Below are 27,942 nucleotides of genomic sequence, written 5' to 3'. Positions count from 1 at the left end.
TTAGCTATGTATCTTTCCATATAGATCCTTTATCATGTTAAGGATGTTCCATCTATTCCTGGTTATCTGAGTGTTTTTATCAGGATGGGGTGGTGAATTTTGTCAAATGCTTTTTCTGTCTCAATTGAAATGATTATGTATTTTTCCTTCTTTCAAATAATGCAGTGAATTACATTAATTAATTTTCTTCTGTTGAGCCACCCTTGCATAACTGTGATAAATCTCACTTGATCATGCTGTATAATCCTTTTAAAGTGGTGTTAGATTCAGTTTGCTAATATTTTGTTGAGAATTTTTGTATGTAAACGCATGAGGAATATTGATTCAATTTTCTTTTCTTGCAGTATCTTGATCTGGCTTTCGTATTAGGGTGATGCTGGTCTCATAACTTGAAATGGGAATGGTCCCTCCTCTACAATTTTTTGGAAATCAAACACTATTGGTGTTAATTCTTTTATGAATATTTTGTAAAATTTGCCAGAGAAGCCATCTAGTCCTACACTTTTCTTGGTTGGGAGGATTTTGATTACTGATTCAATTTCTTCACTTGTTCTCTTGGTCTCTTGAGATTTTATATTTCTTCTACAGTATAGGCAGCCTATGTGTTTTTAGAATTTGTCCATTTCAGACAGGTTGTCTAATTTTTGACACAGAGTTGTCCATAGTATCCTGTTATGATCATTTTCATTTCTGTAGGGTTGGTGGTAATGTCCCCCCTTTCATTTCTTATTTTAATTATTTGCATCTTCTCTCTTATTTTCTTTGTCAATCTGGCTAAAGGTTTGTCAATTTTACTGATCATTTCAAAGAACCAAATTTTGTTTTTGTTAATTCTCTTTATTATCTTTTTTATTCTCTATTTCATTTATTACTGCTCTTATATTTGTGATTTTCTTCCTTCTGCTAGCTGTAGGTTTAATTTTCTGTTATTTTTCTAGTCCCTGCAGGTGTGCAATTAGGTCTCTGAGTTGAGCTGCTTCTTCTTCCTTTTTTATTTTTTAAATTTATTTAAACAATTTTATTTCCACACCATGCAATCCACCTGTTCCAATCTGCTAATGTGCTATTTTGCAAAACACCAGAAATGGATTGGCTTTTATACAGGGGGTTTATTTGGTTACAAAGTTGCAGTCTTAAGGCCATAGATAAGGCACAAAAATAGGGTACCTTCACTGAAGGATGGTCATTGGCATCCAGAAAACCTCTGTTAGTTCAGAAGGCACATGGTTGGCATCTACTTGTTCCCAGGTTGCATTTCAAAATGGCGTTCTCCAAAATGTTGCTCTTGGGGCGTTTTGTCCTCTCTTAGCTGTAGCTCCTCTTCAAATTGTCACTTTAAGTTGCTCTCCAAAATGTCACTCTTAGCTGCTCTGAGTTCCTTCTGTTTGTCAGCTGTTTTATATGGCTCCAGTGATTTAATTCAGACCCACCCAGAATGGGTAGGGTAACACCTCCATGGAAATTATCCAATCAAAGGTCTTGCCCAAGATTCATTGTGTCACATCTCCATGGAAACAAAGGATAACAACCTAATCAACACTAATACATCTACCCCCATAAGATTGTATCAAAGAACATGTCATTTTGGGGGAACATAATACATCCAAACTGGCACACCATCCTAAGAGTACAATCAATGGCTCTTGGTACAATCACATAGATACGCATTTGCCACTGCACTCAATATGAGAGCATTCTCATTTCTTCTGGAAAAAAAAATCCAATTCCCCTTATAGCCCCTTATTATTGACATTTACCTTTGATAGAGTGCTTTTGTTACAATTAATGAAAGAATATTACAATGTTACTGTTAAACATAGACTTTAGTTTGCCTTAATTGTGTTTTTCCCATATATCACCCAATTATTAACACCTTGTAATAGTGATTTATGTTTGTTCAAGTTCATGTAAGAACTTGCTTATGTTTGTACAATTAACCACTGCCATCATCCATTCTAGGTTTTGCTGTGTTATATAGTGCCAGTTTTTATCTTTTAGCTTTCCTTCTGGTGACACACACAACCCCAGCCTTCCTCTTTCAAGCATATTCACACTCAGCTTTGTTACCTACATTTACAGTATTGTGCTACCATAACATAGTACTCTGATATCCATTTCTGAACCTCTACAATCAACATTATTAAATACTCTGTACTCCATAAGCATCAATTGTCCAATCTCTACCCTCTTTCTATCTCCTGATAAACTGTGTTCTCAAATTTAACTCCCAGAGTTTGCTCATTATAGTTATTTCATATTTGTGAGACCATACAATGTTTTTCCTTTTGTTTCTGACTTATCTTCCTCAACATCATGTCCTCAAGGCTCATCCACACTGGGGCATGCATCACAACTTCATGCCTTCCTATAGCTGCACAATATTCCATCATATGTGTATACCACAATTGCCTATCCATTCACCATCAATGGATGCTTGGGCTGCCTCCATCCACTGGCAATCATGAATAATGCCACCACAAACATTGGTGTACAAATGTCTATTCATTTCCTTGCTTTCAGTTCTTCTGAGTGTATACCTAATAATGGGATTACAGGATCATGTGGCAATTTTATACTTATATTTCTGAGGAACCACCAAATTGCCTTCCAAGGTGGCTACACCACTCTACATTCCCACCAACAGTGAATGAATGTACCTATTTCTCCACATTCTCACCAGCATTTGTAGTACTTTCTTGATAAAAACACTCCAAAAGATAAGAATAAAAGGAAACTTCCTAAACATGATAAAGGGTATATATGAAAAACCCACAGCTAACATCATATTCAATGGGGAAAGAATGAAAGCATTCCCTGTAAGATCTGGAATAAGACAAGGATGCCCACTGCCACCACTGTTATTCAGCATTGTGCTGGAAGTTCTAGCTAGAGCAATTTGGCAAGAAAAAGAAATAAAAGGTATCCAAATTGGAAAGGAAGAACTAAAACTTTCACTGTTTGCAGATGACATGATCCTATATATAGAAATTCCTGAAAAATCTACAACAAAGTTACTGAAGATAATAAACAAGTTCTGCAAAATAGCAGGATACAATACCAACTTGCAAAACTCAGTAGTATTTCTATACACTAGTAAAAAGCAATCTTTGGAGGAAATCAAAGAAAAAATTCCATTTACAATAGCAACGAAAAGAACCAAACATCTAGGAATAAACTTAACCAAGGATGTAAAGGATCCCTACACAGAAAACTATAAACCATTACTGAAACAAATCAAGGAATACCTAATACCATGTCCATGGATTGGAAGATTAAATATAGTTAAGATGTCAATTCTACCTAAAAGTGATTTACAGATTCAATGTAATATCAATCAAAATCCTAACAGCTTACTTTGTGTAAATAGAAAAACCAATAATCAAATTTATTGGAAGGGCGTGGTGCCCCAAATAGCTAAAAACATCCTGAGGAAAAAAAAAAATGATGTTGGAAGTCTCACAAGTCTGATTTTAAAGCATATTACAAAGTTACAGTGGTCAAAACAGCATGGTACTGGCATAAGGATAGATATACCAACCAATGTTTCTTCTTTTTAAATGTAAGCATTTTGGGCTATATGTTTCCCTCTGAGCACTGCCTTTACTGTGTCTCATAAGTTAGGATATGTTGTGTTCTCATCTTCATTCATCTAAAGATATTTCTTCATATCCTTTGTGATTTCTCCTTTGACCCATTGATTGTTTAAAAGTTTATTGTATAACTTCCATATATTTGTGGCTCTTCTAGTTCTCTGTTATTGCCTTGTATAATTTCAATCTTTTAAAATTTATGGAGACTTTTTTGTGATATAACATGTGGTCTATCCTGGAGAATGATCCGTATTCACTTGAGAAGAATGTGTATTCCTCTGTTTTATTGTGCAGTGCTCTGTACATTTCTCTTCAGTCTAGTTCACATATCATATTGATAATGTCCCCCATTTCCTTATTGATCTTCTTATTGTCTAGATGTTCTAACCATTGATGAACATAGTGTATTGAAGTCTCCAACTATTATTGTAGAGATGTGTATTTCTCCCTTCACTTTGTCAATGCTCACCTTATGAATTTTGGGGCGCTATGGTTAGGTAAAAAACTGTTTATGACTATTATTTATTCTTGGTGCATTGACCCTATTATGAATGTATAGTGCTGAACTTCTTTGTCTCTTTTAGTAGTTTCTACTTAAAATCAATTTTATACAATATTAATATAGCTACCCCAGATCTCTTTTGGCTACTATTTGCATGGAATATTTTTTCTATCCTTTCACTTCCAACCTATTTGTGTCTTTGGGTCTCTTGTAAACAACATATAGTTGGATCATGATTTTTTTATCCATTCTGCAAATCTCTGTCTTTTGATTGAGGAGTTTAAACATGTACATTCAACATTATTACTATTAAGGCAAGATTTAAGCCATGCTGTCCTTTAGGGTTTTTTTGTTGTTGTTTTTGTTTGTTTGTTTGTTTTTGTAATCAAATCTTTTTTGTCCATCTTTTCCTTTATTGTAGCTTCCTTTTGTACAATTGAAATTTGGGGATGTAATTGATTCCTTTCTCACTTCTGCTTCTGTATATATTTTAAATACTTTCTTTGTGATAACCCTGGGGATTGTATTAAACATCCTAAGCATTTAACCTATTAGATTGAAAAGACATGGAGTTAATTTACTAGCATACACAAATCTCTGCTCCTATTTTCCCTCTGTTGCTCCCCTTTTCTTGTTTTGTCTTTATATTTTGCATGTCCATTACAGGGAAATATGATGTTTTGTCTTATTCAATTGCATTCTAAATCTTATAGGAAATAAACAGTAGAGATATATATTGAGGATATAGTTCTATTGGGTTTTCCACTTAAACTTGTAATTACCTTTACTGAGAGCTTCACTTCTTTAAAGCTCATGTCTTGTATTTTCCTTTCAACCTAAGAATTCTCATTAGCATTTCTTGTAGGGCAGGTCTTTTGGTGAAGAGCGCTCTGTTTTTGTTTATCTGTGAATGTCTTAAACGCTCTCTCTTTTTTGAAGGACAGTTTTTTCAGATAAATAATTTTTGGCAGGCAGTTTTTCTCTATCAGTACCTTAAATATATCATAATACTGACTTCTCACCTGCATGGTTTCTGATTAATTTTTTTTTTAAGTCATGTATTCATTAGTCTGTGTTTAAATAGATTTTTAAGTGCTGGACTTACACTCATTCCTAAAAAGAAAATGTTTTCTCCTTGGATTTAACTCATTGTTTCAGTTTAAATATCTGTAATCCTATTTTTTCATTGAATATTTGCTAACTGTCCAAGTTTCATGAAATAGATAATCATGTTTGTACTTTATTCTAAGTATTTGCTAAAATATTGAAATATAGAGGGTGATCCCGAGATATTCCATTAAAAACTAACTCCAGGTTGACAGTGATTCATTGATAATTGTTGTGTGGTCATTTAACAAGTTAGAAAACTAACTGTACCCATATCTAAATATTTTCCATTTTGTCCTAAAAAGTATAAGAATTTTAAAAATTCAAAGATATTCTTGAAGTCAAAAGAGACTGTATAGTCAGTATCTTCCTAAGCTGTTATATTTTTAATTCAATTTTATTGAGTTATATTCACATACCATACAATCATCCAAAGTATACAATAAATTGTTCACAGTACCATCATATAGTTGTGCATTCATCACCCCAATCTATTTTTTTGAACATTTTCCTTGTACCAGAAAAAGTGAAAATAAGAATAAAAAATAAACATAAAAAAGAACACCCAAATCATTACCCTCCTCTCACCCTATTTTTCATTTAGTTTTTTGTCCCCATTTTTCTACTCATCCATCCATACACTGGATAAAGGGAGTGTGATCCACAAGGCTTTCACAATCACACTGTCACCCCTTGTAAGCTACATTGCTATACAATCGTCCTCAAGAGTCTAGGCTACTGAGTTGCAGTTCAATAGTTTCAGGTATTTACTTCTAGCTATTCCAATAAATTAAAACCTAAAAAGGGTTATCTACATAGTGCATAAGAATGCCCACCAAAGTGACCTCTTGACTCCATTTGGAATCTCTCAGCCACTGAAACTTGATTTCATTTCATTTCGCAACCCCCTTTTGGTCAAGAAGATGCTCTCAATCTCATAATGTTCAGGTCCAGATTCATCCCTGGGAGTCATATTCTGCGTAGTCAGGGAGATTTACACCCCTGGGAATCAGATCCCACATAGAGGGGAGGACAGTGAGTTCACCTGCTGAGTTGGCTTAGCTGGAGAGAGAGTGCCACATCTGAGCAACAAAGAGGTACTCAGTGAGAAACTCTTAGGCACAATTACAAGCAGGTTTAGCCTCTCCTTTGCAGTAACAAGCTTCATAAGGGCAAGTCCCATGATAGAGGGCTCAGCACATCAAATCGCCAGTCCTCAATGTCTGTGAGAACATCAACAACAATCCAGGTGAGGAAACCCAACACCTCTGCATTTTCCCCCAGTTCCTGGGGGGGGAGGGGCTTTGCATATATATTTTTATTCTCTGTCCAAATTACTTTGAGATGTGTCACTATTTCACATTAACCTATGCAAACCTACCAGGTCTCACTTCCTTTTAAAAGTTCCATGCAGTTATGGTATAAGTTAAATTGTTTATGAAATATAGATCTTTCACCAGCTAAACATCTCTTCCCTTGGACTCACATGGAATTTGAAGTTTTAAAATACAGTTAGTAAATTATTATTTGAACACAAATAGTAATAGAAGTTAGATTTATTTGATATAATATGTACTTAATAATTCCCTATGGGATTCTATTACTTACAGCTTCCCTTTCTAAAGTCACAAAATATATGCAACGAATAAATTTATCATTACAACCAAAAGCAAATTCTCATGGATAAATTTCAGGTTTACAGGTATGTGAGGTTTAAAAGCAACAATACAACACTAGCAACCACAGCACCAGCTAACATTTACTAAATAGCTACTATGTTTCCCAGACATCTACTGGGTGAGTGAGTATATACCATATGCTAGGCTTTATGCAAAGTGCTGTAAATGCATTTTCTCATTTAATTTTCACAGCAACCCTGTAGAATACATTCCTTTATTATACCCTTTTAACCATAAGAAACTGCAGTCAACATGACTTATATATTTGTCAGGATAATTAACACTAGCTGTCACAATAGACAAAACCTAAAATCACAATAGCTTAATATAACAAAGGTTGATTTCTTGTTCACATAAACCTGTAAAGTGAATTGGGTAGTCTTCCTCCATATTGTAGCTGGACCATCTGAAACATAAGATCTCCAAGAACTCTGAAGCAATGCAAAACGAGGAAATGGGGCACTTAACTATCTTAGCCCAGAACTGACACACTTACTTCCAGTGACAATGCACTGGCCAAAACTAAGCTACATGACCCTAATCAAACTTTGAGGGGAGCTGGGAAATGTAGAGAAACAAGTGGAATATTTCATAAATGCACACTGTCTGCCATAGATTACCAAAAATCCTTTGAACCTAAACATAGAACAAACACAGAACATTTTCCTGAAGGGAGACAACTCAAATTCCCCTGAAGTCAAGAATCCTCATTGTGGACAGTACTTTCAACTCTGCATAAGGTTCCTTTTAGTCCAGAGACTAGTGAATTGAAAAGGCAAGTCATCTGCCTCCTGTTCCACTCATCCAAATGGGAAAAACAAGAGGCACACAGTAGTCACTGGTTCAATCTGTGAAGTTCTCCTACCTTCAGGTGCAGGTGGTTCATGGATTAGTTCATGATTCTGCTCTCTTAAGAGGAGATTCTCTGACTTCTGGACATTCTTTCCTTTTCATTATCCTCCTTGGCATATCTCAGGTGGGTGAGTTGGGGAATCACTCACCTTGAACGCTACAAATTCTTCTCAGTGCACTTACTGTTTGCAGAAGGTTGCAAAAAAAAAGTCTTGAATAGTCAAATTGTATTTTAGACTACAATTCTCTGGTAATATCCTTCCCTTAAAATTGTAGACTTTTGATCTGTTTTCTTCTGAGATTTCCATGTCAGTAATCACACCCAAAATTATTTTAGAGTCATAAATAGTTCTCAAGTCAGCTTATCTCTTTACTTTTCCCCCATAATTCTCTGTCTCTACCAATTTATGGAATTACTATGAAGTTATTTGGAACAATAGGTGGGAAGCCTATATACCTAAACCAAACTTTGCCCTGAGTCATTTTTTCCAACTAGATTAGGGCCTTTGTCTGAAAGCCTTGCTAAATTTCATGTTTTGCTATTCAGGATTTAGAAGAAGATAACTTTCCAGTACAACAAGGCCCTAAATTCTCCATTCCCTTTTATTTAGTTTTGCAAACCTGGTACTTTCCTTAGCTCTGCTTTTTTTCTACCATGCCAGACACAGCAGAGTACAACCAACATGAAGTATAAATATTGTGTTTTTCAACTTCTTCCCCTGGAGACATAAGTTAGTAGGCATATAGTTTGCCTTCCAAGTTATCACAGGAAAATGCTTTGCCATTACAAAACTTGGATTGCCATCTTTCCAGCCACTGATAGCAGTTTTCTCCCCTCATACAGTATACCTGATCACTGAGCTGAGACCATATTTTAGGTTTTTGTTATAGTACCAATTTCCATATTTATCAGCATAATTAATCTAAATTCCATAACAGATAAACACTGAAATTTCAATAGTTTATCACAATAAAGGTTTATCTAATTCTCATCTAAAACCAACTTCTATCAGGAGTATCTTCATCTTCTGGTAGCTATGTTAGTGGAACTAATGGCCTCCAAGATTTCCATGGAACAGGAAGAGAATAAAGCTCTTAATTGCTTTCACTGGGAAGGGTTACACTCTTGTTCACAGTCAAGTGGGTAGAACTGATCACATAATTTCTAACTAATGATATCAGAACTTTGGCAATGCAGGGGAACACAAGAAATTTGTAGCACTGATGCTTAGAATTGGTGCTTAGAAATATATCAGACTCAAAATCCTTTTCCTTGCACCAAGTTATATGTACTTTTGTTTGAATTTAGCCTTCTCCCTCTCTATTCTTGGTAGTAAGGATATTAAACATATTTCAAAAGACAATTTGAACTATTATACAGATATAAAAACAAAATATATTTTTGTTTGCTTGTTTTTAATTTTAAATCAGGCAACAAAGATTTCTAGTTTTATATGCACAAGTAGGCTTTAATTGCTCATCTGGAGAAATTTAGTAGATACTATTTTATATCCTGGACTAAAATCTAGTCATTTTCACAAACATTTTAGGAGAATAAGAAAAACAAGAAGGTACTGTTAAAATTTCCTAAAGCACAAGTGGATTGAAACCCGCAAGATATGATACATTGGATGAATTTGGAAGAAAATGTTGGAGGCAGAAAAATTAATGTGCTTCAATGGAAACCATAAAATCTCCTTTAGGGTCTTCATTTCAGACCCATAAGTGGATTTGGGGCAAGACAAAGTATGCAATGAAAGTAAAATAACTAAAGATTATACAAATCTGATGACAGGCACTTTGATATAATGTTCCTCAAATAATTACCCCTTGGATCTTATATTCTGAATAGGAAGTAGCAGTTTTGTTCTCATTAAAATCGTTTCTATAATGGCTAAAACTCTTTGTAAAGACTTTGAATTTGTTTCTCCTTAAGTATATCTCAAATATAAATGCTATTCTAAAATAACTGTGGAGGATTGGCCCACTCTCCCATTATACATTATCAAGGGCTAAAAATCACTAAAGTAACACAAACATTTATGGTTACAATATCTGTCCAGTATGCCATATTCTTTCAGTAGAAATCAAAGAATTTGTATGCTTAATTAACTAAACTGAAAAAGGCTTTTCATAAGAGACAGTAGACATACATGAAATATTATGTTCCTTTGAAACATCTGACCAGCAGTGATAGATCATTTTTATAAAAAAATTTTAAAATATTTGGTTAGGCAATATAAAATAAAAATTAAAAGATATAATAGCCTTAAGTTAAAGATGATAAAAGCATCTATTTATTACAAGTTAACTAGTAAAACATGAATTTTAGGTAATATTTATAACAAAAGCCAAGAGCAGCTAACATGTCATATATATTTAATTAACTGACATATTTGATAAGATAAATGAGAAGATATAATACTTATCCTTATTCACATGTTATTGGGGCTTTTCAACTTCATATTCTTACAGAAGTTCTAAAGAAACCTGTAGTATCATTCCTGCTAGTAATGCAAAATCTCCATGAGGGTAGGGTTTTATATGGTTTGTTTCTGGGTGGGTATTGAATGCCTAGAACTGATTAAATTTTTGATTTTGACTAAAATGTAATAAAAAGAAATCAAAGTATAATAAAATTCTATCTAAATGGAAAAATCCTTTGGTGGAATGGAAAGGAGTTAAAGCAGCTGGCCTGTGATCCATTCATTCTTTCTATAGAGTGGATCCTCTCAGGGAAAGGAAAGAAAGCAGAAGATCTAATCGATTCTCCTTGTCAACTGGAAATCTAGGAAAATAAACAGATGATATTTGCTAGGAAGAAGACACTTTATCTATCAGATGTCTTTTGCAAAATGGTCCCTCACTAAAGTATTGTTTATATTAAGTAAACCCAGAATCTATGAAGTACACATCTTGGAGAGTGTCATATAAACTATACAACTTTCTGGAAAAGAAAATGGAAATATTTAATAATCAAAAACTTGCCTCTGTTTGAGGTAAACCCATGAATCTTACTAGAGACTTCACATATGTTTCTGGGCCAGATATACAAGTTATTTGGGGGAAGGAAGGATCTGAAGTGCCATCCTTGATATCCTAGATCTCTTCTCCCTTCAACTGAGTCACTCCATTATCTGTGTCCTGGAAGTTATTAGTGAACTTTGATACCAGGGTAAGATCTCTGATTTATGTAAGCCTAATTTGACAATCCAGTCATGTTGAACTGTCCTATGAATAAGAGAAAGTGAGGATGGAACATAACTGTAAAGCCATATATTTCATCCAATTTGGAACAGACTTGAGAGTGAAAGACACTGTTATTAATGATTACACCAGTACAGTAAGCACTTACTGTGAATTTCCAAGGCAAAACTGGGGCATATGGTCATGGTACAAATAGCCATGGGCCCTACAGCCTTTAGTGTATCTGTTTATTTGACAAATAAATATTTTTAAAGTTTTCCAATTTTGAATCTCTCAGTAAGAAAGTACAATACAAGCAATATCTGAATTATTCTGGCTGAACTTATATTACAAATATAGGACATAAAACGTACAATATAACATGATTTTATGTTATTTTGAATTAAACATTAAGAAATTTCGTATTACTCTTCTGGAGAGTTTGCTTATCTTAAAGTTGGAATTATGGTAAACAGATGATATAAATATCATTCAGATTTTTATTTTGTCAGAATCACTAAGCATTCTCATGTCTCAAGAGAATTTTATATAATGAATAATTTTTATGATTTCCTCAAGGTGTGAAGATACAAAAGCATAAAAGATATGAACTGATTGATACCAGAACCATTCACACTGGTGAGGACTTTATCTCAAGATTTTAGTGGGAGCATGAAACCTGTTATGTGAGCTAAATTGTGTGATTAGTGTTTTTATGAACTAATTTAAGGTCCATGGATGGGGCTTCAGAGGACTCATGTACTCCTTGGAATTGGAAACAAAATGAGTGTCTGTTCATATATGCATTTTTTGAGAATGGGAAGAGATTAGTGTTTAGTTTTGTTTTTTTATCAAATTCTTAAATTCCCTCAGATTTGGGTTTGTGGACAAAAAAAAAGTTTAATAACCATTGCTCAAGAAGAATATTATCTAGACGATAGGTCCTCTGAGAGATGACCCATTTTTTGAGGCAATTCTTGCTTACATCCATGTTCTGATTGATGAGTTTTTAGCCTTTAGAACTAGGTGATATTACCACTTTGAAAAATATTAACCCTTAGCCATTCACTCAAATTCCCTTTACCTTAGAGGAAGGGAGGGACTCCCTTCCTTTACCAGACTCTCCCTCCCCTATTTACCAACCTATATATTATAAACTCTCTGATATCCAGAATTAACTGTGAATATATTTTGATTATTCAAATATTCTGATCATAGTGTTCATATAGACTTAATAGATATAATTACTAAATATCAAATTGTAAATATAATACAATATTTTTAACTCTAAAAATGTCTTTGTATCATAATTTATGATTTCTCTGTTATTCAGAAGATTGATTTTTTTTTCCTCCAGTGCCTTAAGTTTACTGTGAACATGAAGATTATAGACTGTAAAACTCCTCAAAAGAATTCACTATTGGCATTGTCTTTACTTCTTAACTTCCATTCATTCTTCATTCTATCCATCATGGCTCCTGTCTACAATATTTTGCTGAATTTGCTCTTGTTAAGCCACCATTCACTTGTATGTTCCAAATTCAATAAATACTCTCTTCTGTTCCCATATTCCAAAACCTTTCAGCCAGTAGTAATACAGCTGAACCATTTATTTTTCTTATTTAAATTAAATTATTTTATTAGATTAGAACATGTACGTAATTTTAAGTCAAGCAGCATCATCAAGCATAAAATGAAAAACAGGAATCCTCACTCTACCACTCCTGACCTCTGTTACCACTCCATTGAGCTAAATGCTTTGAATTTTTTCTAATTTCTTCTTTTATTTTAATATGTCTCATATCATGTTTATACTGCAATTTCTCAATTTTTCAACATTTTAGATATTATTTATTAAATTTATTCCACAAGTAATTATTATTTATTACTTTTATACCCCAATATACATTTCTCTATATAGAGAGTTTCATCACAATTTTGGTTTAATCAATATTAGTTTCATTATTTTGACTATGTAAATATTATTAACAGTGGAACCACATAGCACACTATGATCACATTTCCTTCTTGTACAAAGCTTTTGTTTTCCTTGGAGTTAAAAAATACTTTGTGTTTTCCATCTGTTTAGTTTTCAGTGAAGGTATCATTAATTCATCACTAAAAACTAAGGCAGAAATGAAAAGCTCCTCCAAATTCATTCAAACATATGAGATAATGTATCCATTTTATGTTGTCTTGGATATACTACTCCTATACTCTCAGACCTCTTGTGGTTTGCTAAAGCTGCCAGAATGCAATATAATAGAAATGGGTTGTCTTTTACGATGGAGATTTATTAGCTTACAAATTTACAGTTCTAAGGTCATGAAAATGTCCAAATTAAGGAATCTATAGGACAATACCCTCTTTGGAGAAAGGCTGCCAGCATCTGGGACACCTCAGTCACATTGGAAGGTAAATGGCTAGTGACTGCTGGTCCTTCTCTCCTGGGTTTTGTTGCTTTCAGCTTCTGGCCTCAGTGGCTTTCTCTCTCAGCTCCTCCAGGGGCTTTTTCTGAACTCTTATCCTCTCACAAAGGACCCCAGTAAAAGGATTAAGACCCACCTTGAATGGCCTGGGTCACATCTCAATTGAAATAACCTAACCAATAGGTACCACCGAAATAGGTCTGCACCCACAGGAATGGATTAAAAGAATATGATCTTTTCTGGGGTTCAAATTACCATACTTCCTATCCTATTCTACACAAGCTACTTTATATTAGGGTTTCCCATATGATGTGCTCCTAATGGGTTAATGATATGTCACAAGATAGTGTTGGTTGTAAATATTTTATAGTGCTAACAATTTTAAGCTTTTATTTTTTACATTGACAAACATTTATGACAGTTGATATTATATTTGAATGATGTTTTTATTGCTTCCTCCATAAATGTATTGACTTCATTATTTTGACATGTGACATTTTATGTGTCTCACAGGTGATGAAAGAGTGCTATTCCCCATAAAGTCTCTTACTGATCTTATTGAATGATCCCATTTATTTGTGTGCTACTTTAATCACAATTTGTTTATCTTCAATGACATTCTTATTTTGCCTAAGTGTGTGAAATAATTTTCTTTTGATATAATTTGGTTTTATTTTTCATAAATTTTCCTACTAAAATTTTTCAGTTCAATAATTTTTAATCTAGTTCATGTCTTATTTAATATTTAGTCTTTATTAGTCTTACTTTTCTTACTTTTAACTTTTTTCTAACACAAAATCCATCAACAAGGGTTTGATCAGAGAAATATAAATACTATGAGTGATATAAATTTAAAGAACTTATTATAGATTTAGACCTATAATGAATATTGAAGCTGATAGAGAAATCTAAGGAAGGCTAATGCCTCTGTTTCTGGTGTTGGGTTACTATATAGAGCAACTGGACCAGAAGTCAGGTATGAAATCTGAACACAAAATGTAGGAGAGCCAAAAGAAAGAAAGAATATGGAACCCATTAGGAAAAACTGAGACCCATGCCTATCTTTCACCATCTCCAACCTCAGTGATGTGGGTGACCTATAGAAGAACCTAGCACCATTTGCAGTGGAGCTATACAAATGCACATAGCTCAGGACTCAACAAAGCTCTCAGAGTAGATCCAATAGGAGCTGGAGAAGCTGAAGACCTGGGCGCTGCTCCATGTCAACAAGGTGATCCATCAGATTAATGACAATATGTAGCAGCTGTCACAGTGACTGGTGTCCTGTGCCAATTTTCAAAGCGTAAATGGCTACATAATTTCACCTTGCAAATACTGTGCAAATTACTCTTATGATCAACCTGAACCCAGAATCCCACAAGGAACAGAATTCTAGGAAGCACAGTTACTGCTTAGCTAAGTAAAAAATCTAACGCAGGTCATTTGTCAACGTGACATCAACATATACCTCTTTTAACCACACCTAACTTCCAGAGACACTATATCTAATACGATGCAAGTGTCTATTATATAATTAAAAACAGACTAACCCTCTCTATACAGAAGAGTATACAAGTCTCTTATCCATTTCTGGGTGATAATTCCTCTACTAGCTGAGTCACACTCTTCCTTTGATATTTTGTACTTTAAATACTGAACTATAAAGTTAACTATTATTAACATGTATGTGTTAGTATAAACAGGAGAGGAGAAAAAATGGTTAATATAATAATAAATACTTTCATATACTATTTAGAAGAAATACTCATAAATATTACAGTCCCTATTTCTGCAACTGGTCATATAGTTGTACCTGGAGTTTATGACTTGATTCTTCCATTAACTATTCCATATTAGTTTGTCTTTTGTTACTATTTCAGCTGGTTAGAGTTATTTACCTGGTGGAGCTCCAAACCTTCATTTCAGAAGAATCTAGGACATTAGCTGAATTATCTTCCAGTTACCTATTGCTGCAAAGCAAACCACCCAAAACAGAATGGCAAGGTACAACAACCATTTCATCATGCTCACAGTTTCTGTGGGTCAGGAATTCATATACAGCACAGCTGGGATGGGATGGTTTTGCTCCATGATATCTGAGACCTATCCTGGGAAGACTCAAATGTCTGGGGATAATTCAGAAGACTGGGCACAAGAATCACCTAGAGGCATCTTCACTCACATGTACTGAGTGGACTAGAATTTAATCAAATGCTGGACTCATTTGGGACTGTTGACTTGAGTGTTTAACATGTGGCCTATGTTTCTCAGGTTTTTTCAGAGCATAGAAGCTGGGTTCCAAAGTGGAGCATCCCAAAAGGAAGCATCCAGAAGGACTATTCCAAGACACCAAGGCAGAAGCTGCAAGGTTTCATCTGGCTAGCTTCAAAAGTCACAGAGTCACTTCTCACAATTCTGCTAGTTACAAGTGGGTCACTAAAGACAACCCAGATTCAAAGTGAAGGGAATTAGATTATACTTCTTGATTGGGAAGTGGCAGGGTCACATTTCAAAAAAAGCATGTGATAAGGGAGACATTATGTTGGACATCTTTGGAAAATACTATTTGCTAAAGAGATATATCATATGATTGTTGTTGTTTCATCATCATCATAATCTAGCACTGTGCTCCTGAACACATTCATTTAAATTTAAACAGTATTTTCCAAATGGCGAAACAAACAAATTCCAAGCTACTTTGTCAGATGTATTTTCATCTCTATGTAAAGAAAAGGGATCAGAATACCACTCTGCTATTACAATGTTTTGGTTGTCCAAAGGAAAAATTTCAATGTGTTTATGAGTTAAAAAAAGAATTGAACTTTTGTTTGTGCATGTGTCAACAATTCTCACCATACAGATTTGGTGAAGGATAGTTAGAATTCAAAAACTAGCCAAATTTGATATTTTGGAGCACCTAAAGTAACTTAATTGATTGTATGAAGGTATTTTAATGAGCACTGACAAAGCGAATGTATTCAACACAACTCTACTCTGGGACAGTGAGGTAAAAAAAAATTCTACTCTATTGAGAATCCTAAAAATTCAAAGACAAGTAGAGGGGCATCTATGTATACACAATAAAAATCTATATCATTATTTTGAAACATGATATAGTAAACTTTTTTGGAAATTTGTATTAACATAAGAAATTTCACATTATGATTTTCAATTTTTTAGAAAAGGAAGAGCTGTTCAATTTAAGGAATTATCTCATATTAAAAGTACAATTTAAAGACATGGAATTATCATGATTATGACTAATGGCAACAAAAGTGTTTACATAAAATGAAGAAAAAAGGACAAATATCCTTCTATCATTTGCTACCATGTACTTACATGAAAAAATTTCTCACTAATAATGACTACAAAATGAGGCCAACGTTATAAAATCTTGATCAGAAATCTATCAGAAATAGAAAGTCACATTCACAGAAAAAAATCTCAATTTCTTATTAAAATATTGCAAATATTTTATTTGTATTTCATATATATATTCCCTCCTATACTATATTTTATTTTTCTATTTCTATTTATATAATATAAAGGAAATATAATGGACTTTTTTGCCCCATCTCATATAGTGTGTCATACTAATTTTATCATTGTCAGCTAGTGCCATGATTTGAGACAGGTTGAGAAATACTGCTCTATAGGCATGAAGAACAGTTTTTGGTCTTGTTCACTAACAAATCTCCAGTGCATGTAAGTGCTCAATAAATACTTTCATAAATTAATAACTAAAAGAATAAACATATAATTAGATATTATAAGATACAGGGAGATTTTATTGAATCCTTGTTGACTCTGAGCAAGCAATCAAAGTTGTATTTAAGAAGGTAGAAGAAGGCATTACTACTGTTCTGATGTTTATTTGTTGCTATGCCATTTATCCCTCTTAGATGAAAGGAGAGTTCATTATACACTGACTGAAGACCATTTAAGAATACTTTGTGTGGGCAAAATACACTAACAGATGTTATGGAAGATAGATGAGAAATAAAACCCAGTTATTATTCTCAAGGAATTCATATTTTGGCAAGGAGAAACTTGCCAAAAAATAACCATAACAAAAAGTACAAATAGAGTGTTATGGGATGCATAAAACCAAGGCATTAATTTTGCATATGGAGGACAGGAAAAGCTAAATGCAGAAAATTAATGTAATTCTGATATTGAAGAATATGTGTATTTACAACAGGCAAAAATGGATGCACTTCCAGGTGCATGAACACATGCACAGTGGTGTATTCTTGGAATAAGTGGCACTGTATAACTAGAATATAGCCTTAAAAAAGAAGGAGAAATACTGAGAAGTCAGATTATGTAGGTACTTGAAGGACACACCAAAAAAATGTATATTTTATAGGCAACGATCTGGGGTTTGGTTTTTGTTTTGCTTTGTTTTGTTTCTGTTTTTTAAAAAATAAGTTTTGGAATAAAGAAGTGATAAAATCTGATATACATGTTTGAAAGGATGTATAAGTAGCAGAAGATCATTGGGGAGTTTAACAGAATAATTCAGGCAAGAAAAAACAATCAGTGTGTGGATATGGCCTATGGCTGGTGGACTACAATCTAAGGGTTTGAAGAATAGAGTAGGAGACCTGAAAAATTGATTGGTGTGATAACACCAAATGGGAGTAAGTTATTTGTGGAGCCTGGAGATCTCTGTCCTATGGCTCATTCTTTCTTCTCTCCTTGAACTTATCTAGACGAACACAGACTAGGGTCGTCTGGCTTTTGGCAATGCCCCAATATACATTATCAAATGAGAAGGCAATATTCCTAGGCAATGTGACCCAAAAGTGAAAATAAAACTGCATCAATAAAGAAAGAAACCTGAAAAATAGATTATTAGAAACAAAATTAAACAGAATATGAATATAAAATAGGTATATTGAATGTACTAAAAAAAATAAAGGAAACAAAAAAAGCATTATGAAACAATAACAAGAAACATTAGTAATGAAAAAAAACCTCTGTGGAAATATTAGGTAGGAAAAATATAAAAGCTGAAATAAAAGTTAAAATAGATGATATAAATAGTAAGATGAATGCTGATGAAGAAAAATCAGTGAGTTTTAAGACCAGACTGAGGAATTCTTCTAAGAGAAATAAGGCAAGGATAAAGAGACAGGAATTATAAAAGAAATGTTGGCAAGAAATGGGGATAGAAGTAAATGTACTTAGGTAACTGGAGTTCCAAAAGGAGAGATAAATAAAAATAGAGAGGAGGAAATATGTGAAGAAACAATGGAAAATATGCCAAATGAGATAGAGAGAGAGAGAGAGAGAGAGAGAGAGAGAAAATTTAAGGATATTAAGGACAAATGGACAAATTTTTAAAGCTTCTAAAGGAACAAAAATCAAATGACAACAAATTTCTCAGCAGCAATGCTGAATGAAAGAAGACATTGCTGTATTACTTTTAGAGTACTGAACTAAAATAATTTTGAACCAATACTTTACTATCTAACCAACTTGTTTAAATGTGAAGGCAAATAAAAATTGTCTCTGGAATAACAGGTGAAAGAGAATTTTCCCTATATAGCCTCACATTGAAAACACTTTTGAAGGAAAGTAAGATGAGAAATAAATCTAGTAGGTGTTGCAAGTGATATACAAAGTAAGGTTGATCAGACAATTTGGTAAGGTTTGGTTTTGCTTAAAAAAAAAATTTAAAAGAAATAAAAGACCAAATAAACACAACAGAGAAAATATATTTTGATGTCACAATCTAGGTTTTTCTAGATGAGGGTTGGATAGGATCATGGACTAGAAAAAAGGACATTAGTGGGACAATTGGCAAAACATGAATATGGTCTATAGCTAGGTTAGTAGTATTGTTTCAATGCTAAGTTCCTAGTTTCAATAATTGTATTACATCAAATAAGATATTAACATTTGGAAGAGATGGGTGAAGGATATTCTGGGATATGTTGTGATATTATTGTACCTTCTTTGTCACTTGAAATTATTTCAAAATAAAAAGACAGTTTCTAAACATTATCAACTTAATTGGGAATGTGGGAAACAGGGAGGGGTAATACTGTGGGTATCAATTACGAAAAAACAAGAAAGAAGAAAAAAGAAACAGAAAAAGCAGAACCAACTGAAAAAGAAAGTAGGGAATAGAAATAAGCCCACTTTTCTCAATAAACGTAACACTGTAGATGGAGTAAACAAGCCAGCCCAGTTACATATTATTTACAGGAAACACACTTAAAGTCAAAAAGCCATAACAAAAGAAAATCAAAAAATAAAGCTGGTGTAGTTGTACTAATATCAGGCAAAACAGAGTATAAGGTAAAAAGCATTACTAGAGAAAAAGAGGGTAAATACATAATGATAAAGGGTTCAATTCACCAAAAATATGTACCATTTATATTCATCTTGTAAGCCATTAATAAAATCACCTCAAAATGTAAAAACCAAAATTTGCTTGAATTAGTGAGAAGCAGATAAATTCATATTTTCTCAGTTAAGCAGACTAAAATTTAAAAAAAAAATAGTGAAGAAACAAAATTTGAGTAACAATTTTAAAGTTTGATTTATTGGACTTGTACATTCATTAATTAAAGAATCCACACAATTTTCAAGTAGACATGGAACATTTATGAAAATTTATCATGACTATGTTTTAATAAACACTAAAAAGTAGGTAAAAGCTAGAACTGAAAAGGGTTTCTCATATAAAAATTATGGAAGCTAAAAGGAGCCAAGAGGTCACTCCAGTGGGCACTCTTACGCACAATATAGACAACCCTTTTTAGGTTCTAATGAATTGGGGCAGCTGGCGGTAGATACCTGAAACTATCAAACTACAACCCAGAATCCATGAATCTTGAAGATTATTGTATAAAAATGTAGCTTATGAGGGGTGACAATGGGATTGGGAAAGCCATATGGACCACACTCCCCTTTGTCTAGTTTATGGATGGATGAGTAGAAAAATGGGAGAAGGAAAAAAACAAACAAACAAAGGCACCCAGTGTTCTTTTTTACTTTAATTGCTCTTTTTCACTTTAATTGCTCTTTTTCACTTTAATTATTATTCTTGTTATTTTTGTGTGTGTGGTAATGAAGGTGTCAGGGATTGATTTTGGTGACAAATGCACAACTATGTAATGGTACTGTGAGCAATCGAATGTACAATTTTTTTTGTATGACTGCATGGTATGTGAATATATCTCAATAAAATGAATTAAAAAAATTATGGAAGCTAAAAGAGGCTGCTGCATATGGGACTGTGACAGCACTCTTCCCACTCAGGACTCCTGGCATTGTTCATCTTTGAATTTAAGGGAAATGAGTAAGGAGTCCAGAAAGGTCTTGTATCTCTAACACAATGCTATTATTTGGTAATAACAATTAAATGGGAGAAGAAGGAGACTGCCAAACATCCTCATTCCCCAAACTAAGGTTTGTTAAGTCCATGTTTAAGTGTGGTCAGAGAAAAAAAAATTATACTTATCATTCTGAAAAGAAACATTTTGTTGAAAGAAGGAGAAACACTGCCAAGAGGAAAAGGTATTTCTTCTTCTATATGACTTTGGATGAAACATATGCTGCTACATAAAAATTGGAAAAGGAATTAAAATAGTCTTAAATAGAAAAATGAGATAATTGTAAAGAAACAGGAGATATTGCTCAATAATTAATAAATAAATAAATAAATAAATAAATAAATAAATAAAAGTAGCTTTCAATACTGAATTGATAAAACACATGCATAAATACCCACAAACTATATGTTTAAACAACACCAGTACAATTTCTGGTTGCTTTTTAAATTAACCATTTTTATTAAGGAAATATGGAAAATGAAATGTTATTTTTACTGTAGACCTTCTAATTATAATGGTTTTAGATAAGTAAGATTCTTTTCAGTTCTCATGTTTTTTAAACATCAGAAATTTAAAGAAATAAATTTAGGAAATAAGTCAGAGAATCATATTTTTCTTTGAATGTGCTATAATTCTATATAAAAGGGAGTGGTTCTACAATATTTGACTGTTAATGAATGACAGTTTTTTTTAGATTTCATGGATCTTTTATTCAAATAGCTTAATCTAATTCAGTCATATCTCCATACATATGCTGAAATTATTATATAATGTTTCAGTTATAGTCCTCAGAAGGCAGCACAGTAAAAGAGAAAGGGCTAGACTTTCAGTCAGGAAATGCAGGTTGGAATAGTGCCAGCTCTAGTACTTTTGGACTATTGACCTTGAGCAAATTATCTTAGCTCTCTAACCTCACTTTCTTCATCTGTAAAACAGAAATAATAAAATAAATTAAATGTTACATTGTGACATTATCTAGCACTGGGATGGCAGACATTTCCATTTTCATGATCCATTGGTTATGGATGCATTAAGCACTCACTTGAGAGGTACCGGGTTTGATTTATGAGTGATGTTTTGTAAGGGTTTAGATATCTCTTGCTTGGAGCAGGATAGGCATGCATCCCAAATATTCCTGACTCTCCCCTGCTTCTTTCCTCCCTCTTTCCCACTTCTCTCCTTCCTCTCACATATTTAATATAATGTGGACACAAGTTAGCTGAATTTCAAATATCAACATAGAGAGAAGGTTGAAAAGGATTAAATGGCTTGCATTTCAGAAACTCATTCTTAAATATGAGTGAATAAACAAGGATTAGCAGAATTGGAAGAATAGGAGAATACAGGATGCAGAAGAGCCACATCCAAAAATCTAAACAAATTCATATAGTATTAATATTATCACAGATATAAAGAAGATATTGCATCTATGAACCAAAAAAAAAGTATAGAGTGTGTGTGGATGTAAAAGGAAGGGACAATGAGAAAAAAAAATTGAATTTTAGAAACATAATTACAGAAATAAAAAATAGAAGAATTAGAAAATAGGATTTAATAAATCTCCCAGAAAAGAGACAAACATAAAAAGAGATGGAGAGATGAGTGTTAAAAAGCAGGAAAATAAGAGAATCAGTCCAAAAGTTTCATCTATGGAGCAGGTGTTCTAGAAAGAGAAAATTGAAGGATGACAATATAAAAATGAATAATACAAGAAAAAATACCCTAAACCGAGAGATATAAACTATGTGTGCATGAATTTATAATACACATTGAAAAGGACCAATAAATTTAATAGGAAGACAAACAAAAAACAAAAACCTATGAGACAAATCGCTTTGAAACTGCAGAAGACCTGATATAAAGAGAAGAAGCTAAGTTTCCAGGGTTAGAAAAAAATAACAACACAAAAAGTTAATATACACTAGACTGAGAACTAAGTGGCAATGGACTGCTCAAAGTTAACACTAAAAGCTACAACATAATGAAGTAATTCTGATAGAATTCTGAAGGGCTACACACAGTCAAACTGTCAAACAAATATGAGTGTAGCATAAAGACATGTTTAGGCATTCAAGGATCTAAAAAAAAAAAAAATGCCTGCCTTATATAATTTCTCAGTAAACTAATGGAGAATATACACTAATGGAGAAAATAAAGAAAAAAATTGGAAAAGAAACCAAGAAAGAAGATATAGAATCCTGGAAACCAGGGTTCCAACATAATAGATAGATGAATTTTCAAGATCAAATTTACAGCTGTAAAAGCAGGTTTAGAGAGCAACCAGTCTAGATTAAAATAGCAGGATGAATGGCTCAAGGAGGAATACAGGCATACCTAATTTTATTGTATATTGGGTTATTGTTTTTTGCAGATATTGTGTTTTTTGACAAATTGAAGGCTTGTGGCAACCCTGTGTCAAGCAATTCTATCAGCACCATTTTTCCAACAGCATGTGCTCACTTTGTGTGTCTTTATCACATTTTGTTAATTCTCACAATATTCCAAACTTTTTCATTATTGTATCTGTTATCATGATGTGTGATCAGTGAACATTGATGTTATATTGTAATTGTTTTGAGGTGCCATGAACTTCTGCCAACAAACTTAATAAATGTATGTGTGCTTACTGCTCCACTGATAGGCCATTCTCCTATCTCTCTCCCTCTACTCAGACCTCCCTGTTCCCTGAGGAAAAACACGAGGCCAATTAATAGCCCTATAATGGCCTCTAAGTGTTTAAGTGAAAGGAAGAGTCACATCTCCCATTTTAAATTAAAAGCTAGAAATAATTAACCTTAGTGAGGAAGGCAAGTAGAAAGCTGAGATAGGCCAAAGGCTAGGCCTCCCACATCAATTAGTCCAGTTGTGAAAGAAAAAAAAGTTCTTGAAGGAAATTAAAAGTGCACTCCAGTGAACACATGAATGATAGGACAACAAAACAGCCTTATTTATGGTATGGAGAAAGTTTTAATGGTTTGGATGGACAATCAAATCAGTCACAACATTCCCTTAAGCCAAAGGCTAATCCAAAGCAAGGCCCTAACTTTCTTCTATTCTATGAAGTGATTGATGCAGATTGATGAAGTGTTGATGTAGAAGCTACAGCAAGTTAACCAGAAAATATAGCTAAGATAATTAATGAAGTTTGCTACACTAAACAATAGATCTACAATGTAGATGAAACAGCTTATGTTGGAAGATAGCATCTAGGATTTTCAAAGCTAAAGAGAAGTCAATGCTGGCTTCAAAGCTTCAAAGGACAGGCTGACTCTCTTGTTGGAGCTAACGCAGCTTGTGAATTTAAGTTGAAGCCAATGCTCATTTACCATTCCCAAAATCCTAGGACTGTTAAGAATTTTGCTGAATTTACTCTGCCTTTGCACTATAAATGGAACAACAAAGCCTGGATGACAATACATCTGTTTATGACATGGTTTGATGAACATTTTAAGCCCACCATTGAGATTTCTTTCAAAATATTACTGCTCATTGACAATGCACCTGGTCATCCCAGAGCACTGATGGAGATGTACAATGAGATATAAAGCTGTTTTCATGCTTGCTAACACAACATCCATTCTGCTGCCCAAGTATCAAGGAGTAATTTCAACTTCCAAGTCTTACTATGAAACGGAATGAAACACATTTCACAAGGCTATAGCTGTCATAGATAATAATTCCTCTGATGGATCTGGGCAAAGTCAAATGAAAATCTTGTGGAATGGCTTGACCATTTTGGATGCCATTAAGAACACTGGTGATTTGTGGGAGGAGGTCAAACATTAACAAGAGTTTGGAAGAAATTGACAACTCTGCTGGATGACTTTGAGAGGTTCAAAACTCCACCGGAGGAAGTAACTGCAGATGTAGTAGAAAAAGCAAGAGAAGTAGAGTTAGAAATAGAGCCTGAAGATGTGACTGAACTATACAATCTCATGATAAAACTTGAACAGATGAGGAGTTGTTTCTTATGGATGAGCAAAGAAAGTGGTTTCTTGAGATGCAGTCTACTCCTGGTGAAGATGCTGTAAACATTGTCGAAATGACAACAAAGGATTTAGAATATTGCATAAACTTAGTTGACAAAGCAGTGGCAAGCTTTGAGAGGATTGACTCCAATTTTGAAAAAAGTTCTACTATGGGAAAAAATGCTATTGCACAGTATCATTTGCTATAGGGAAATCTTTCACAAAAGGAAGAGGCCATCAATGTGGCAAATGTCATTGTTTTCTTATTTTAAGAAATTGCCATAGTCAATCTTCAGCAACCACCATCCTGATCAGTCAGCAGACATGAACATTGAGGCAAGACTTTCCACCAAGATTACAACTCTCTGAAGGTTCAAATGATGGTTAGCACTTTATAGCAATAGTATTTTTAAATTAAGGTATGCATATTGCTTTTTAGGTATAATGCTATTGCTCACTAAATAGACTATAGCATAGTGTAAACATAACTTTTATATGCACTGGAAAAACAAAAAATTCACACGACTTGCTTCATTGCAATATTTGCTTTATTGTGATGGTCTGGAACAGAACCCAGAATATTTCTGAGGTACATTTGTATCTTTAGAAAAAACTTTGTGGATGTGTTTGGGTATAGTGGTGGTTTGAATTGTATGAGAGATTTTCATACAAATTTTCAAGAAAAAGCAGTATAAGGAAACATATTCTTAATACATTAGTTGCCTCAGCTGTGAGAAGTATTTACATAATTAAAATATTAAATATTAATTGAACTCCAAATAGTGATGATATAGTTCTATTAGGACAATAGAGAGAGGATGTGTAAGTATGTGTGTGTGTGTGTGTGTGTGTATGTATGTAGGGGATATTTTATAATTATAATGAAATCTTCATCTTTCACAGTGGAAATTTATAGATAATATCTAAAATTAAAAAGAAGTTTAGTGGAATAAGCATGTAATTTGGAAATATAAAAGTAAATAACAGAAGAGTTAGTTAAAATTATTGAATGAAATTGCTTTTGGGTACCAGGAAAAGAGTGGAGAGGTATGGGACATGGGACTACTATTTTTCCTTTATTTCATTTTGTTTTATAAGCCCATGAGTCAAATAATTGGGTAAAAATTAAATTATATTTAAATAAAAGATGCAGGGCTTTATGAAGTATGTGAAAATGATGGAGAACTGATAAAATAGCAAACAAAGTCACTGACAAATAAGGATCTGGCAGAGTTCGACCAATTCATATGCAAAGAAGGGAAAATCACCAAGGATAAAGACACTACCATAGGTTTTTATAAAGAGAAGGATTTGAGTATATGAGAATTAAGAGAAGGCCTTGAGATAACTGATAAGACTTTCAAATGATTTTACAAAAATTACTTCATGATTCTTCTGTTAATGCCAGAGGTAAAGAAAAGAATGTCATCTGGTCATAGAAAATTTTATCAAAAAAATTCCATAAAAAGAAAAATAAAACAAGTGCACAAGTTGATAACCAAAATTTTATTAACAATAAGATAAAATAGAATGTATTTCTATTTTACAAAATAATAAAATAATTATGTTCAAAGTCTGAAGGGAATTTAATATTATTATTTAATAAGATTGATTTTCTATCACCTTTGGCAAATTTCTTGAAAAAGGTACTATGCTAACATAGCCATACAGTAACAAAGCTATCAGGTCAGTATGGTTCTTCCTAACACTAATTTCTCCTAATTCCAAAGTTCTACCAAAAATCACATCCTTGATACCCATCAGATAACTCTCTGAATATGTATACTTATAAGATATTACATGAGATATGGATAATTTGTCTGGAATTCTCAATAAGTATTTCGTGGATCCCAGTATTTGGAGGTCTAAATTAATATACCTAATTTCTAATGCCTTTATTTACTCTTCATCAAAATACAATTAAAAAATTCATACAACTAACCTTTTAGAATGAGTTGCCTTGATTTTTTGGATTTTATGCCAATATCTTTTGTTTCTAATTCAGATAAAATAGAGGAAACATATTTTCTCTGTTCACTAGCACTTTTAATATCAACTGGAGAATCCATATTCTGTGGAAACAAAATAAAAGCAATGACAATGATATCTCGTATATTTAAGAGTCCCCAAAGAGCTACCATATGACTTATGCATTGAAGATGTTTGCAAATGCCATTTCTAGGATCAAGACTAAACTATTCAGTTTTGTATGCTTATACCTTTCCATGTCTCAGTTTTCTTACTTGTGAAAATAGGGTATAATTTTCTAGACAGTTGCAATACAGTACCTTAAATATAAAAAAGTTCAGCCAAAATGATAGCAATCCCTATTATTCTTACTTTCCACACTATATTCAACCCACTATACCCATAACATCCCCCTAAATAGTTCTGCCAATAACATGCAACTAGTTCAATTCAATAGATTTTGTTTGATCCATATCTTATTTGATCTTTCTGGATTATTTTTACCACTGTTCCACCTTGCTTCCTTGAAATTTTCTTCTTCCTTAATACCACTCACTCACTTCAATTTCAACATTTGTTTCTAGTTCTTTACATTTAATTTGCCTCTAACTTTGCCTATTCCTTAAATATAGATGTGCTCCAATGTTCTATCCTTACATTCAACACTCTCACTAAGGCTTCAATTATCTTCTAATCAATGGTTCTGAATGGGGGGATAAGCAGGGCTGGTTTAAGGAATTGTTTCCTCAGAATATAATTCAAATCCAAAATAAATAAGCTTAAGGATACAATTTATATCTTTCTTATTATATGCAAAATATCTGGAGGTAGGCAATCTATCCAGGACTGTTTGGAGATTTCTCTAGGTCATCAGGTACTCAGGCTTCTTACAACTTTCTTTATCACTATCTTATTGCATCTACCTGGCTTCAATCCTTAGGATTTTCTCATGAGTCAGAGAGCACGTAGGGTTCCAAACATCATGTTTACATTCCAATCAGGAAGACAGAGGAAAAGGGAAATAACAAAAGGACATTTGTCACATGTCTTAGGAGCTTTCCCAGCAGTGCTTCAAATAACTTGTTTACATCTCATTGGCCATCCAGTGCAGAAAAGGGGAAAGTAGTACTGCAGCCTTTTTACTAGGTACTTTGCTGCCTGGAATAATTTAGGGGGTCTGTTACCAAGACAGAAGAAAAGGATAGATATTGGGAGGCCACCAGCAGTTACTATCACATGGGAAAATCAGAACCTTCGAGGGAGCATACATTTTTATTTTGAAAAACTTTCCCAGGAGATTTTATTTTCCCTT

At 33.4% G+C, this 27,942-nt stretch overlaps 1 protein-coding gene across 1 annotated transcript in view; it reads right to left on the bottom strand.

Annotated features, from left to right (window-relative positions):
• Positions 1 to 27,942, bottom strand: part of LRRIQ3 (leucine rich repeats and IQ motif containing 3) — a 235,148-nt gene that overhangs the window by 50,948 nt on the left and 156,258 nt on the right. The window contains exon 9 of the mRNA XM_037826915.1: positions 26,605 to 26,734. Coding sequence (XP_037682843.1) covers positions 26,605 to 26,734 — 130 coding nt within the window. The remainder of the gene's footprint in view (positions 1 to 26,604; positions 26,735 to 27,942) is intronic.

The sequence above is a fragment of the Choloepus didactylus genome, chromosome 2 (genome assembly GCF_015220235.1).
Source record: "Choloepus didactylus isolate mChoDid1 chromosome 2, mChoDid1.pri, whole genome shotgun sequence".
NCBI lineage: Eukaryota > Metazoa > Chordata > Mammalia > Pilosa > Megalonychidae > Choloepus > Choloepus didactylus.
Note: the sequence above shows the minus strand (reverse complement) of the source record. Positions and strands in the feature narration are given on the sequence as shown.